The sequence below is a fragment of the Dreissena polymorpha genome, chromosome 1 (assembly GCF_020536995.1).
Source record: "Dreissena polymorpha isolate Duluth1 chromosome 1, UMN_Dpol_1.0, whole genome shotgun sequence".
Taxonomy (NCBI): domain Eukaryota; kingdom Metazoa; phylum Mollusca; class Bivalvia; order Myida; family Dreissenidae; genus Dreissena; species Dreissena polymorpha.
In genome coordinates, this window is record NC_068355.1 from 135,131,883 (window position 1) to 135,145,825 (window position 13,943).

Below are 13,943 nucleotides of genomic sequence, written 5' to 3' on the forward strand. Positions count from 1 at the left end.
TTCCTGGTGGCCACTGGGTAATGAAGACATCGACGGAGAAGAACCAGAATGGAATTCAGTGGACGCTCTAGAAACATTTGGAAGACCTCGACTTTGCCGATGATCGGTCTCTTCTCTCCCACACCCAAAACCAGATGCAGGGAAAGACAAACATGGCAGCGGAAAACTCAGTTAGACTGTGCCTCACCATCAACAGAGAGAAGAGCAAGGTGTTCACGTCCAACACATCCAACAACACACCCATCACAGTCCAAGGCGAGGCGCTGGAGGAGATGGACAGCTTCACCTATCTCGGCAGCATCCTGGACAACCAGGGAGGAACGGATGCAGATGTCAGAACCCGCATCGGTAAAACACGAGGAGCCTTCCATCAGCTGACTATCTGGGGATCCAGTGATATTAGCATCACCACCAAGATTCAGCTCTTCAATACCATCGTAAAGCTACTACTCCTATATGGAGCAGAGACCTGGGGAATCACTGTCACCACCATAAAGAAAATACAGGTCTTCACAAACACCTGCCTCAGGAAGATCCTCAAGATCCGCTGGCCAGACAAGATCTAAACTGAAGAATTATGGAGACGAACAAAGCAGCTGCCAGTTGAAGAATACATCCTTCAGAGACGTCGGCGGTGGATAGACCACAACTTTCGCAAGCCTACATCCAATTTGACAAGGCAATCTCTCACATGGAACCCCCAAGGGAAAAGATAGAGAGGGCGGCCTGGAAACACCTGGCGTCGTGACCTGGATGCAGATGCTAAGCAGATGGGCCTAACATGGGGACAGCTGGAGAGACTCGCCCAGAACCGAGACGCCTATATAGAGGAAGCTGGTTGGCGCCCTATGCCCCAGGTGGGACCACAGGCGAAGATGAGATGAAGATGATGACACCGTGACGAAAGAATCGTTTTACTTACTCACTTCCCAGCTAGCACAAAATGCAAATCTACTTATAAACGTATTTTGTAAAAAAAAACGCAACAAAAAACGTCAAATTCTTTATGAAAACATATAACAATTTAATGTTCATGTTTATATTGTGTGATTTTTAAACGTTCTTATAACGTTCTGCGAACGTTTGGAATGTAACTTTGAAATTTGGTTTCCCGATAAAATTCCGACAAAAACGTTGTAAGAACGTTACAGGAACGTTACACTTTTAATATCCACAAATACATCATAGGATCGTTAAAATATACTGTTCAAATGTGACTTTCATAATATATATTTCATATAACTAAAATAACTTACGAATACTTATAGTTTGATTTTTGTTACAACGTTCTGAAAACGTTCTGGGAACGTTCTGTGTGATCATAACCTAAATAGAACTTAAGCGTAACGTTATTTGAACGTTACGTGCTAGCTGGGTTAGCCTATTTGACAGAGCCAATAAGTTTTTATCAATGTTATGTTCCATTTAAAGGCTTGACACTGTCTTGTCAAGTGCCAATCATTTATTATTTGTGAAACCGTATTGTTTTGCAGGTAATTTCATTTTCAAGATGTTTATTATGGGACTTAAAAGTTTCACTGCCTATGGGCCTTCAGGTTCTTTGTCAGGCACTGGGTGAGATTTCGACAAAAGCACAGTACATTAATAAATGTATCCCAATTGTTCATCCTTCATGAAAGTGCTCAATGAAATCGACCAAAATATTGCAGAAACGCATAAGATACACGAAAGGCATTGGTGAGATCGCTAAATAGCTTTTAAACCAGAAGAGGAAATGAACTCTTTAGGAATAGGCACTACTTTCGACCCACGGAGGGATACATACAAATTTTGGATTACCGCAAATTTTGTGCAGTGTAACCTTGGTCGATTGTAACCGGAAATGAGCTGTGAATGATGGAAAATGGCAGCTGTGTACGCAGTGTTGACAATTTTTAATTTAATTTTATCTGATATACCAATTGTAAAATGTTCAACTCACTGGGTTGTAACTGAGGATGGAAAAATACAATCACAGGTATATTTTAATTAATAATTAATAGAGCCAAGCGCCAAAATTCAGAGTGTTGCTACGTTTTGCTTTTCGCTTTGAGCGACATTAATATTTTGAAGTGTTACCAAATACATAATATTTATAACTGTTAAGTGGTAGATGTTGAGCAATAACTCACTTATTTACTGAAAAATTAATTTTTTTGTTATTGAGACATATTTTCATTTTTTATTGACATGCATTGCTACTGCGTGTTATGTTACTCAGAAACTAATGATAGTGTTTTTCCCAGGAGGGCAATGGGGCATGGCGCATTACTTTCAAAAAGGGCATTTTAGTGCGCAGTTTAGGCAGAAAAGGGCAAAAATGTTCCCAGAATACCTGTGGAAAAAATAACATATAAACAAGCACATTTAATGGTAATTGATGTATTTAACTTACTATGATTTATATTAATATATTTACCTTGCAGTGTACATTTAATTCCATGCTGTTTCAATAAACTGTACAGCACAACAAACATAATAAAGCAATATATGCATATGAATCTGATTATACCCAGATCCACTAACATATAAATGAAACCATGTTTGTCTTATCCCTTTTTCAAACAATAATCTTGCCAGATGTTTAAACTTTAAAATAACATTGCGAGTAAATTCATCGCAAACAATATGCAAACACTCGTCAGAGTTTTTTATGGCAATTTCGGGGCCGATATTCGTCCCCATTCCCCTCAAAAAATAGTATATATTTTCCCCTATTTTGTAGAAAAAATCCCCTCTAGAAGTTAAAAAAAAATTATTTTTTTTTTTAGAAAGAACTGTCTTATGATACATATATCTCATATTTATTTCATAAACAACTAACAAAGTATATAAATATAATATTAATATGATTTGAATTATCATAAAGAGTTAAATTAGTTTTTCCCAAATCAGTGGTCACTTTTCACATGAATTTCATTTTTTCAGGGGTGCGTATTATGCACAAGGGCATATTATATTCGTGGATTTACGGTACCCAATTGAATTAAAAAACGCAGTTGAAAAACACAATTCATCTCAAAAGTGGGGAGTGAAAATGTTTGCTAAAACTCTATTGAATTTACAAAAACCCTATTGTTGTCAAAAACAGGGGGTGAATATACACAAAAAGGGTTTGATATCGGGGCTTGAATGTTGCGCACAAAATACTTGCGCAACAATATAGGCAAAGAAGGAAAACTTTACACCATTGTTTGTGTCCTTCCCCAGTTGTACGCTCCAAATATTATCAATATAAAAAGTAGCTTAATATTTGAGAGCGTCAACAAGTTGGACTAGGGGCCGGGTCCCTTTGGAATGAGAAAAAGCGTTTTGTTGTTGTTGTTGTTTTGCTAATAAATGCTTCAAAAATGGGAATTAAAGTGTTTTAAATATTAATTTTAATACAGAGTAACTTGTAGAGCTGAGATTAGCTAAATGTTGATCTAAAAAATAATGTTGTTTGTTTGTTTTGTAAACCTTCATTTGGGTATTTTTATGTCCCATTTGGGAAAAATACATACTTTTCACCGTTGGGAATGGGGCCTGATACCGGCCTGGAATTTGAGCAAAAAAAACACTGATATGTGTCCAAGCTTTTTTTATTGTGATATCTTTCAATGCTGTAGTCTACAAGATTCTTCAGTACCGTAATGCCAGCGGGTCATGTGATAGCCAATATTGTGGTGGTCAATTTATCAATTCTTGGATTGTTTATATGTTTATCTGTGAAAATGTCAATTCTATATCTCATTGAAATAATGCAGACACCAGATACTTTAGCAATTCTCAGTCAGTTTTTAGGGATTTCAGAGACAGATGGATTTTGACCATCATTTAGAAAAGAATGAAAAATAATGTGTTTAAGTCAAGAATTTTTTATTTGTATTTCATTGTGAAACTATGTGTGACATTATAAAAACTGTTTGTTTTATATAAGCAAGTACATTAAATTGAATAGAGTCAGAACATTAATTCTACTTGAACAAGTGAAAAGGGTCCAAAATGAAATAGTTTGCAACCACCACACAAAGAAAGGTAAATTCTATGCTTTAGAGGTACAAGAAAAGAATGGCTCCCGAGAAAAAGCAGCACTTGAGCAAAGCGTTACTTAGTGTAAGTATGGAAAAACAGTCACTTCGAACAGCAGCAGCAGTTGTTTCACTGCCGATCGCCATGGTCACAACTTGCGACAAATTTTCCAAAGTGGCGACAATTTTTTCATTACTGACACTAAAATTGTAGTCTTTGCTAATCTTTATAGCAAGAAATCTGGTCTGGTACATTGCTGAAGCGTAGAAAGTAATCAGATTGCGTTCACACAACTGTCACAAGCCCTACAGTGACGTTACAGTCATTGATTGTTATCAGATGGCTAATTACCCTATTGTTCCAGATTGAGAGTGACATCCTGTAAAAGATTATATTAAATGTTACAGCATCTGTTTCATGCTTGGTTGGGCACAGGCACACTCTGTTGAAATTAAAATCAGAATTATATGTGTTTAATCATCTGAAGTCTTTTGAATGCAATTTGTTACAAAATAATGACTTTTTATTCAAAAGAACTATGATCATTTACAAATGAAGCATATTTTTGAATGCGGAAATGTGTTTTCCTTTTATTTGCAAACAAGGTTAATCTACAACATGGAAAAACTGGGCTCGACACTAACAGTGGTCCGTTGACCCGGGGTCAGTAAAAAATAGGGAAGACCAGTGAGACTAGAAATTTGGTTGATCCGTCGGACCAGTTAAACATCCTGGCAAGCATATTGTGAAATACTAATGGAAAGCCATTTTCATCAATAAAACAACTTTATATGTTCATAATAAACCAATAATTTCATCATTATTTTATGGTCCAAATCGAGACCGGGAATGATCGAATGATCTGGGGCATATTGTTTTTGGCCTGTCTGTCTGACTGTCATTATTTCCCAAAACTTTAACCTTGGTTAAAGTTTTGCGATAACTTTTGAAATATTGAACATAGCAACTTGATATTTGGCATGCATGTGTATCTCATGGAGCTGCTCATTTTGAGTGGTGAAAGATCAAGGTCATCCTTCAAGTTCAAAGGTAAAAAAAAATCAAAGCGGTGCATTAGGGGGCATTTTGTTTCTGACAAACACATCTCTTGTTATTTAAGAGCTTGAAACAAATGAAAAAACAGTTTTTTATATACATATTAAGTGAATTAAGACTTAATTAAAGTTACTTTTTGTAATTTGGGTAATAATAGGAAATTATAGATCTTCATAAATTAGGTCATGTTATTCAACAGCAAAAACGACTACTAATTTTGGGCCAGTGAAACCCCTGAGCAGAACACAATTCCTATCATATTTTTTGTATTGGTCAAGTTGTTTTTTTATACTTGCAAGGCGTTGTGTTGAAGGAGAAGAGGAAAACACCTTTCAAGAATGAAAGAGAACATTTGCGCAAAAAACCTAGAAATGGGAAAATTTCTGAAATTGTTGTATTTAAATTTTTATGCTACCAAATACATTAAAATTGATAACTAAGTGTTGTCAAGTTGTCAATATTATTTTTACTCAGTTTCAAACCATAGAGCTGCATAGGGAAACAAACTTAATGTTGCATTTTATTTATATATATTTTTTTGGTATGGAATTAATTAACTCTCCAAGTAGGATATGGAATGCCGATGAACTTGGGTTCAAGATGGGTTCTAACATGAGCAAAGTGATTGGACCAACAAATAGGGACTCCCCAGTTCTTTATATAACCCATGGAAAGCAACAACTCACTGTAATGTTCTGTGATAATGCATCATGGCAAATGTTGCCATCCTATTTTGTGTTACCCGAATCCCAATCAAAAGGATTCAACCCACTTAGTGGTTCAATTGAGGGATCGGATATTGCTTACACACAAAAAGTTTGGATGAACTCGGTTAGTTTTGGGAAGTTCATTGACCACTTTGACATGTTCTGTCTGTGGTTCAGACCAAATTACTTTTGTGGTATTACTTTTTGACACATTGACTAGTCATATTCATCCTGATATATTTCTGAAAGCAAAGTAAAAGGGAATAGAACTATATCACATAGTAACCAATGAAACACACTTAATGCAGCCCTAAGATAAGGGTGTTTTGGCCCTTTGATGACCAAATGGCTTCTTCATGTAGGCAGTCGAAAGTACACTGGTGAAGATCCAGGAAAGTCTATAGGAAATGCAGAAAACGAAAAGAAGCCTATCTACATGTAGACCTCTACAGGCCTGTAACTGTAATTTATGCATTCAAGGTGACTCCGACAAACTAGAAACTTAAAAACAGTCAACACCTGCAACTGATGAGCAAATCAAGGAAAATAGGGGCAATGGAAGCCCTTGAACAAAGTCTGTCTACTTTTGCCAAGAAAAGGTACAGATAACAAATGAAGGAAGGATACAGTGTGGAGGGCTTATCCCCTTGTTTTGATCTGTATAAGAAGCCTCACAATAAGCTTATTCACCAGTAAAACTTGAAACCAACTCTCATCTTAGTTATGGACTTGATATTCTGGCAAATGCAGCAGTATATAGAGAATACTAGGTCGGTGCCGAATAAAGCCAAGTTTATTTTGCGAGGCTTAGATAATCTGAGATTTTCGTGCCGAGCAAGATAAACTTTGCTTTATTCGGCACCGACCTAGTATTCAATTTATCCCATCAATTTTCTTAGTCGTAAATTATTTCTTAAAAAAATAGAATAGGAAAATCGAACTAGACGGAAAATCCCAAAGATATTTTAAGCAAACATTGTTTCATTATTTTAATCGTGTCGAGCCTAATACATTACAAAAAGATCAGTAACTAACCTGTTTTTCTGTTTATCATACCTCTACCTCCCCGATTTTTAAGAAATAATGAAAAAAAGACACTAAACCACTGCATCGTTAGCGTGAAACAACATGCATTGTGTCGTATGACGTGTTAATAATGACGTCACGAGTACGCGCACTTAATATTTGTAAATAATGTTTATTTGCTTTTTTAATTACATTATGTGTTAAAAATATATTACATCTTGGTATCAAATTGTTTGTTTTGTTGAATCTGATTCGATTTTACTAAAAATGATTCCTTTATAGTTGATTCCGAGTAATATGAACATTCTTCGCCGCGCATGACAGCTATATTTCAGCACTGCTGAAATAGAGGAAAATTTATTCCACAGTGGTTTATTTTGACAATGCACGTCTGATGATGGGATAAAAGAGCAACCTGGTCCAAGCTCTGTATTTTCCCCAGTGTTCTTGTAAGGCCTGAAGTTACCAAAAGCTTAAGGGGCACCAAGTGACCAAAGCCAGCTTAAGGGGCAACAAAGCCCTTTACGAAAAACAAAGAGCACCATCCTTCCAGACAATATGACATATAATGCATAAGAACTTCATCATTAAAACAGCTCGAATAAATAAGGACATTTGCTGAAAAGGAGAAAAAGGCAAAAGAAAAGGGCTTGGAGAAGTTAAGTACATGTAAAAGCAAAAGTGCAAGACAGGCGCAAAAGCACAGTCATCAAAAGGGAAGAGACCATTGATTGAACAAGTTAGAACATGAAAGGGAAGGGGATGATGATGTGTTTTGTGAAGCCTGCAACATGGCCTATATGGAAGATGATGAACTGGGTTTAGGCAGGGTTTGGGTGAAATGTGACTTGCGTAAGAAGTAGATGCATACAGAGTGTCTGAACTATGAAGTCAATGAAAATGAACCATTTTCATACACAAAATGCTACAAGTGTTAATTTGTATGGCAAGTTTCATTAAATAGTACTGTAATGAATATATTCTTCTGAATATTGAGAATAAAAGTGGATTTTTGTTTTAAATTTTGTATTTTATAATTACATGTAGATTCAACTTATAATGCTTGATAGGGAAAGAATTTTAGGGAGTTAGGGGACTGTTATTCACTTTATGAAATTGGGCATGGTGCCATATTTCACCCTCACAATTTACCTTAAAAACACTTTCAGGTCAAAGTCTTACGTAAACTATGAAAGCTATAACCAGGAACAACATATTTTACAGATATTTGGTTAAAAGGATGTCTTTTCTTAGTGTCCCTGATTAGCCTGTACAGACTTCAGAGGCTAATCTGGGATGTCACTTGACACACTTGCACTTAGCCAGGTGTCCCAGAGCAACGCTCAAATATTGATGTTAAATTCTGTGTTAAATTACAATTGTGGAGTTCTTTAGAAGAGTAGTATAGGATGTTTTTAAAAAATAAGGGAAAAATTGCAAGGCAAACTAAGTAAAACTTGAAACTCAACCAGAGTGCCATTCTGTTTGCAGATTGACTCTGTGTTCAACATGAAGCGTCCGTACGATCTGGTTGCGTTCATGAAGCAAGAGGACAGGGCAGCCATGCTTGACAAGCTGAAACAGGAGCTGCTCTCTCGCAAGGATGAGATTGACCGGACAGAGGACAGGGATACTGGTGAGTTAATGGGGCTTTTCTTTCTTGAGAAGCAAACCTTTAAAATTGTGAAAAATAGTCACAAATGTTTCAAAATTGTGAAGAAAAGAAGAGTTGCTAACTCTTTAAAATTGAAAAAAATTAGTCTTAACTCCTGTAAATTATGAAAACCGGCATTTCCCTTAGAAGGAAAAAAAGCCCTGTAAGTAGCTTAGCAATCTGGACTCTACAGGGGCCTGAAAATGCAAAAGCAAAAAGAAAATGCAAAATTTATTTCCAAAATGGCCATTGTGTCCAACGTGATTAATTAACAAATTATTGCACTATTTTTCATTGCTAGCTGTGAGCTGTGTAGATAATGGGACACAGGTTTTGAAAAAAAGTGGAGTACCTCACACAATTTTTTGTGCAATTAATATAGATGCTAAGATATGGAATGCTGTCTTATATAAAAAAAATAAACATATTTTAACATACTGTGTATACTTAGTTTTGTTATATACTTAGTGTTGTTATTTTATTCACTAGTATTTATGTATTATATGCCATTGCAGGTCTAGAGGACAAGTTTTACAAGTCAGACGTTGATTGTTTGGCTGCGGGCAAGCAGTTACCTGACCTTGACCTCTACATTAGCACCGTCCTTCCACTAGAGAACAAGGGAATCAGGTCAGTGGCTGGGAGGGGAGTGGGGTGAGGGAGACGAGTTGAGGGGTAGAGTGCTGTAAAAGGCATGACATTTTATGTTTAATAAGAAACTTGAGTGGACTCATAAAATTGTAGATTTCTGATTGAAGAGAAAAAAAGAGGAATTGCATTGGTCATTTTCTGGTGGGTTTGTTTTGTATTCGGATCAGTCAACTTTGTATATGTGGATTGGTAAACTAATGATATAAACAAACATGAACATCCCTAGAATGATTATTATTTTACAATGTTTGATTGCAGGCCTGATGACTATTTGCCTCCCCACGTGCCTGCCAGTGATTTGATGCAGCCAGATTGCACGTTTTACACGGACCTTGAATACAGTCCACACGCTTTTGAACACCTCGAGGGAATGAAAGATCGTAAGAAATTGTCTGGTACGCCAGAGCTTGGCCTCAAGAATGCCATCACTTATCAGGATAACGTTGATGAGTATGGGCATCGTATCTATGAAGCATTTCAGCAGGTTTGTATTTTGCCTAAAATTTGTTATATGTGTTGTTAATATTCTATATGTTAGAAACGAGTCTCGCTCTGGCAAAATGGGGCTTAATGCACGTGAATGAAGTGTTGTCCCAGGTAAGCCTGTGCAGTCCACATGAGCAGCACTGAATGCACTTGAATGAAGTGTTGTTCCAGATAAGCCTGTGCAGTCCACATGAGCAGCACTTAATGCACGTGAATGAAGTGTTGTCCCAGGTAAGCCTGTGTAGTCCACATGAGCAGCACTTAATGCACGTGAATGAAGTGACGTCCCAGATTAGCCTGTGCAGTCCACATGAGCAGCACTGAATGCACTTGAATGAAGTGTTGTCCCAGATTAGCCTGTGCAGTCCACATGAGCAGCACTTGATGCACTTGAATGAAGTGTTGTCCCAGGTAAGCCTGTGCAGTCCACATGAGCAACATTAAATGCACTTGAATGAAGTGTTGTCCCAGATTAGTCTGTGCAGTCCACATGAGCAGCATTTAATGCACTTGAGTGAAGTGTTGTCCCAGATAAGCCTGTGCAGTCCACATGAGCAGCATTTAATGCACTTGAGTGAAGTGTTGTCCCAGATTAGCCTGTGCAGTCCGCAAACAATGCTTTAGGCACATGCATTAAACCTCATTTTCCCAAAGCAATATATGTTTTTAGCTCGACTATTATATATGAAATACATATAGTGGAGCTGTCCTACTCACCCCGGTGTCGGCGTTAGCGTTCCCAATCCCGTTAGCGTACAAAGGTTACAGTTTGCGTACTACCCCAAATATTTCCTATGTCCTTTGACATATTGCTTTTATATTTTGTATACTTCTTTACCAACATGATCCCAATCTATAAACAAGAGCAGACAACTGTATCAAATTTTGACAGAATTATGGCACCTTTTATACTTAGATTATTGAACATTTTGCTTAAATTGCCATAACTTCTTTATTTATGATCACATTTGATTCATACTTTGACAAAACAACACTTACCGTACATTCGCGGCCATAAGTCTACCTCGGCCATAGTTCGAGGGGTATATGTTTAAGTGACGTTTTAGTCATGGTTCTGAGGGCTTTTGTACTGGCAGTTGACTTTTTTTGGGATACTTATAATAAGAATATAAAAAAAACATTCAACATTTCAATCATTTATTATCAAAAAAATATTTATTTTATTTAAAATCATAATAACATAATTATCATTCATTATTAAGAACATATATATTTAATTCACAAATCAAAATTATTATCCTATTTAAAGTAATAACTTTCGGCGTTTATATTATGAGCAGATATTTTTGTATTCAAATGTTAGTGGTATTGAATTGAAAATTCGGTGAAATCTTGAATGCAGAAATTCGTTATATGGTCAAAATAATTGTAACTTGCTCACAAATAATCAACAACGCTTTCGCCATTATGCATGAAACACGTGAATTTACCAACACTCGCATCGCTCCCTATTAGACTGTTACATATTCGTAAATCACGATCTTTACATAACTCCAGTAATCTGTCGCCAAATGCGTTAGTTTTATTATCATTAGATACCTGAGGAATTTTTTCTTCATTCTGGAAAAACGTCTTATCTAATTTATACTTAGCAGATAATCCAAAGTAATTGTGTATTTAATATGTCCAATCAAACTTTTCAATAATCCAGGGTAAGTGCGTAGTTTTATTATATTAAAAAAATGAATGAAAACTTCACTCAGATAAAATCTATTTATTTAAAAAACGATTTTGCGTTTATTGTGGGACAGTTGTGAATAGGTCAACGAAACCACACCTTCATCCAATCAAAAAAATATACCGCGTGAAGTTGAACAATAACGATTGGTTAAAGGCGTATCCAACGATCGAGTAATTATTTTTGATTGGTCAGAAGTGTTTTGTAGCAGAACCGTTGTGCATATCATTATCGGATAACTATTTTAGGCGTGACGCAAGAAAGACAAATTATCAAAATGATGCCAACACTACACTTTACACTTTGATCTTAGTCAAAAGGCGGAGAAGCGATAATTGGTGGCATAAAGACAACTGCACCTGTTGACAGTTTGTATTTACACAGATAAACTTTAAATGGGTACAAGTGTCAGCGGCTTGATTTTCTATGTTTTTATTTGGACTTGTACGAAGCTTAATGAATTAAAAACCAATGTAAACATGAGTATTTTGTTATTGGCGGACATTGAAGTAAAAGATGAGTCGGCCTTACCGTAAACAGTCATATCATTCCTCCGCTCTGGAGATTTTTTAAATACAAAAAAAACGGCCCAGAAATATGGATGTTTTTTTTTAAATTCAGTACCTCATCCATAAGTCGAGTTGACTTTTAAGGTAAATTTTGAGAGCGTTTTTATGTTGACTTATGGCCGCGAATGTACGGTCCCTGACATACCACAATGCACTCCACCCAAACCATCCCCCATGCCCCACCCCAGAATCCCCCCCCCCAAAATTTTTTTTTTTTTTTTCCTTATTTTTTATTTTTGAAAGATCATCTATTAAATGACCACACACCCACATAACCCCCCCCCCCCCCCTCTCCATGATGGCTTACGTTATACTGTCAAGCACTGGAATAGTTGAGCGCGCTGTCCTCTGACAGCTCTTGTTTATATTTCTAATATATGTTTTATACATTGTATTTGTTAGAAATAATAATTTATATGGGAGTCATAAATGGGTTCTATGATTGCACTGTGGCAAATTAACAGAAAACATCACACTTTGAAAGTCTCAAATGGACAAACAATTATTTCTTTTTTTTATGTCCCCCACCACTATAGTTTTATATTGTTTTTGCCCTGTCTGTTTGTTTGTGTGTTTGTTTGCGTCAAACTTCAACATTTGCCATAACTTTTGCAATATTGAAGGGTTCTGGTCGGATGATATTTCACAGGGTTATGGCCCTTTGAAATTCTCAATTAACTGTACATATAGTGCAAATCTTCTCAGGGCTATTTCTCAGCAACTAATGACCGGAATTCAATGAAACTTTATGGGAAGCTTCATGACCAAGAGATGTGCATATTATCAGCAGGTTCTGGTCGGATGATTTTTCAAAGAGTTATGGACCTTTTAAATTTTCCATTAACTGTACATATAGTGCAATTCTTAACCGGGCTATTTCTCAGCAACTAATGACCTGAATTCCATGAAACTTTATGGGAAGCTTCACGACCAAGAGGAGATGTGCATATTATCAGCGGGTTCTGGTGGATGATTATTCACAGAGTTATGGCCCTTTGAAATTTGAAATTTTCTATAAAAAAATTATTGTCCTCCCAACTACTGTGTCAAGACGTTTCCTTTTATCTGAATATATAGTGCAATATTGTGACAAAAAAAACCTTTGGGAAGCATCACCCGTCTCCGACGGTTTCTTGTTTTCTTTTGTGAACGTAATATTTCTTTATAATAAAGTTCATTACTGTTCTAAGCTGCAACCATATTCTGTGAAGAATGATTTTTATGTCCCCCACCACTCTAGTGGGGGACATATTGTTTTTGCCCTGTCTGTTGGTTTGTTTGTGTGTTTGTTTGTTTGCCCCAACTTAAACATTTGCAATAACTTTTGCAATATTGAAGATAGCAACTTGATATTTGGCATGCATGTGTATCTCATGGAGCTGCACATTTTGAGTGGTGAAAGGTCATGGTCATCCTTCAAGGTCAAAGGTCAATAGCTTCGAAGTGCATCAAAAGGGGACATAGTGTTTCTGACATACACATGTCTTGTTTTTCAATTGGGAAATAAGGCTCTTTATTTGTATTACAATAGCTCAGGCCTGGCAATATTGCAGTTATGACAACTGGCAAAACAGCCTGTAACAGAAATAGACAAATAAGTCAATATCCTATGATTTGCTTTACTGATTTGTACAAGTATGTGTTTTCAGTATTTGCGCTGTCTGAATGAAAACGTACATCTGTCACAATATCGGGCTTAAAATCTTTTGAAATATTCATACCACATGAAATGAGTGTGTGAATACTTCCACAACAGCATTGGCTTAGTCATGTACCTCAAGGGACAAAATCACCTTTGATATTTCGTTTTATACCATGATGATATGTTTTTGCTGTCACTTCAAAGTATTTACAAAATATTTTTATACCATTAGTTAAAATGTCTAGTAATAATTATTCCTTTGAATTCATCATAAGATACGCAGACTGTTAACACTATTAGTTTGTTTTTTGTAATAAAGTCATCAGTCATAAAAAACCAACTCTAATGAGTTGGAAAACTAAAAACAATTTTGGACAATCTAAGTTAATATTTTCTATGGCAAAGATAAGATTCATGCAATCGCATTACATGTACTTAAGTG

The 13,943-nt window shown here is 36.2% G+C and overlaps 1 protein-coding gene across 1 annotated transcript in view; it reads left to right on the forward strand.

The window, feature by feature from the left end:
• Positions 1–1,823: 1,823 nt before the first annotated feature.
• The window catches only part of LOC127850920 (tetratricopeptide repeat protein 17-like), a 104,243-nt gene continuing 92,123 nt past the window's right edge, over positions 1,824–13,943 (forward strand). The window contains exons 1-4 of the mRNA XM_052384324.1: positions 1,824–1,978; positions 8,292–8,436; positions 8,970–9,084; positions 9,364–9,589. Of these exons, the coding sequence (XP_052240284.1) occupies positions 1,865–1,978; positions 8,292–8,436; positions 8,970–9,084; positions 9,364–9,589 (600 nt within the window). The 5' untranslated portion in view covers positions 1,824–1,864. The remainder of the gene's footprint in view (positions 1,979–8,291; positions 8,437–8,969; positions 9,085–9,363; positions 9,590–13,943) is intronic.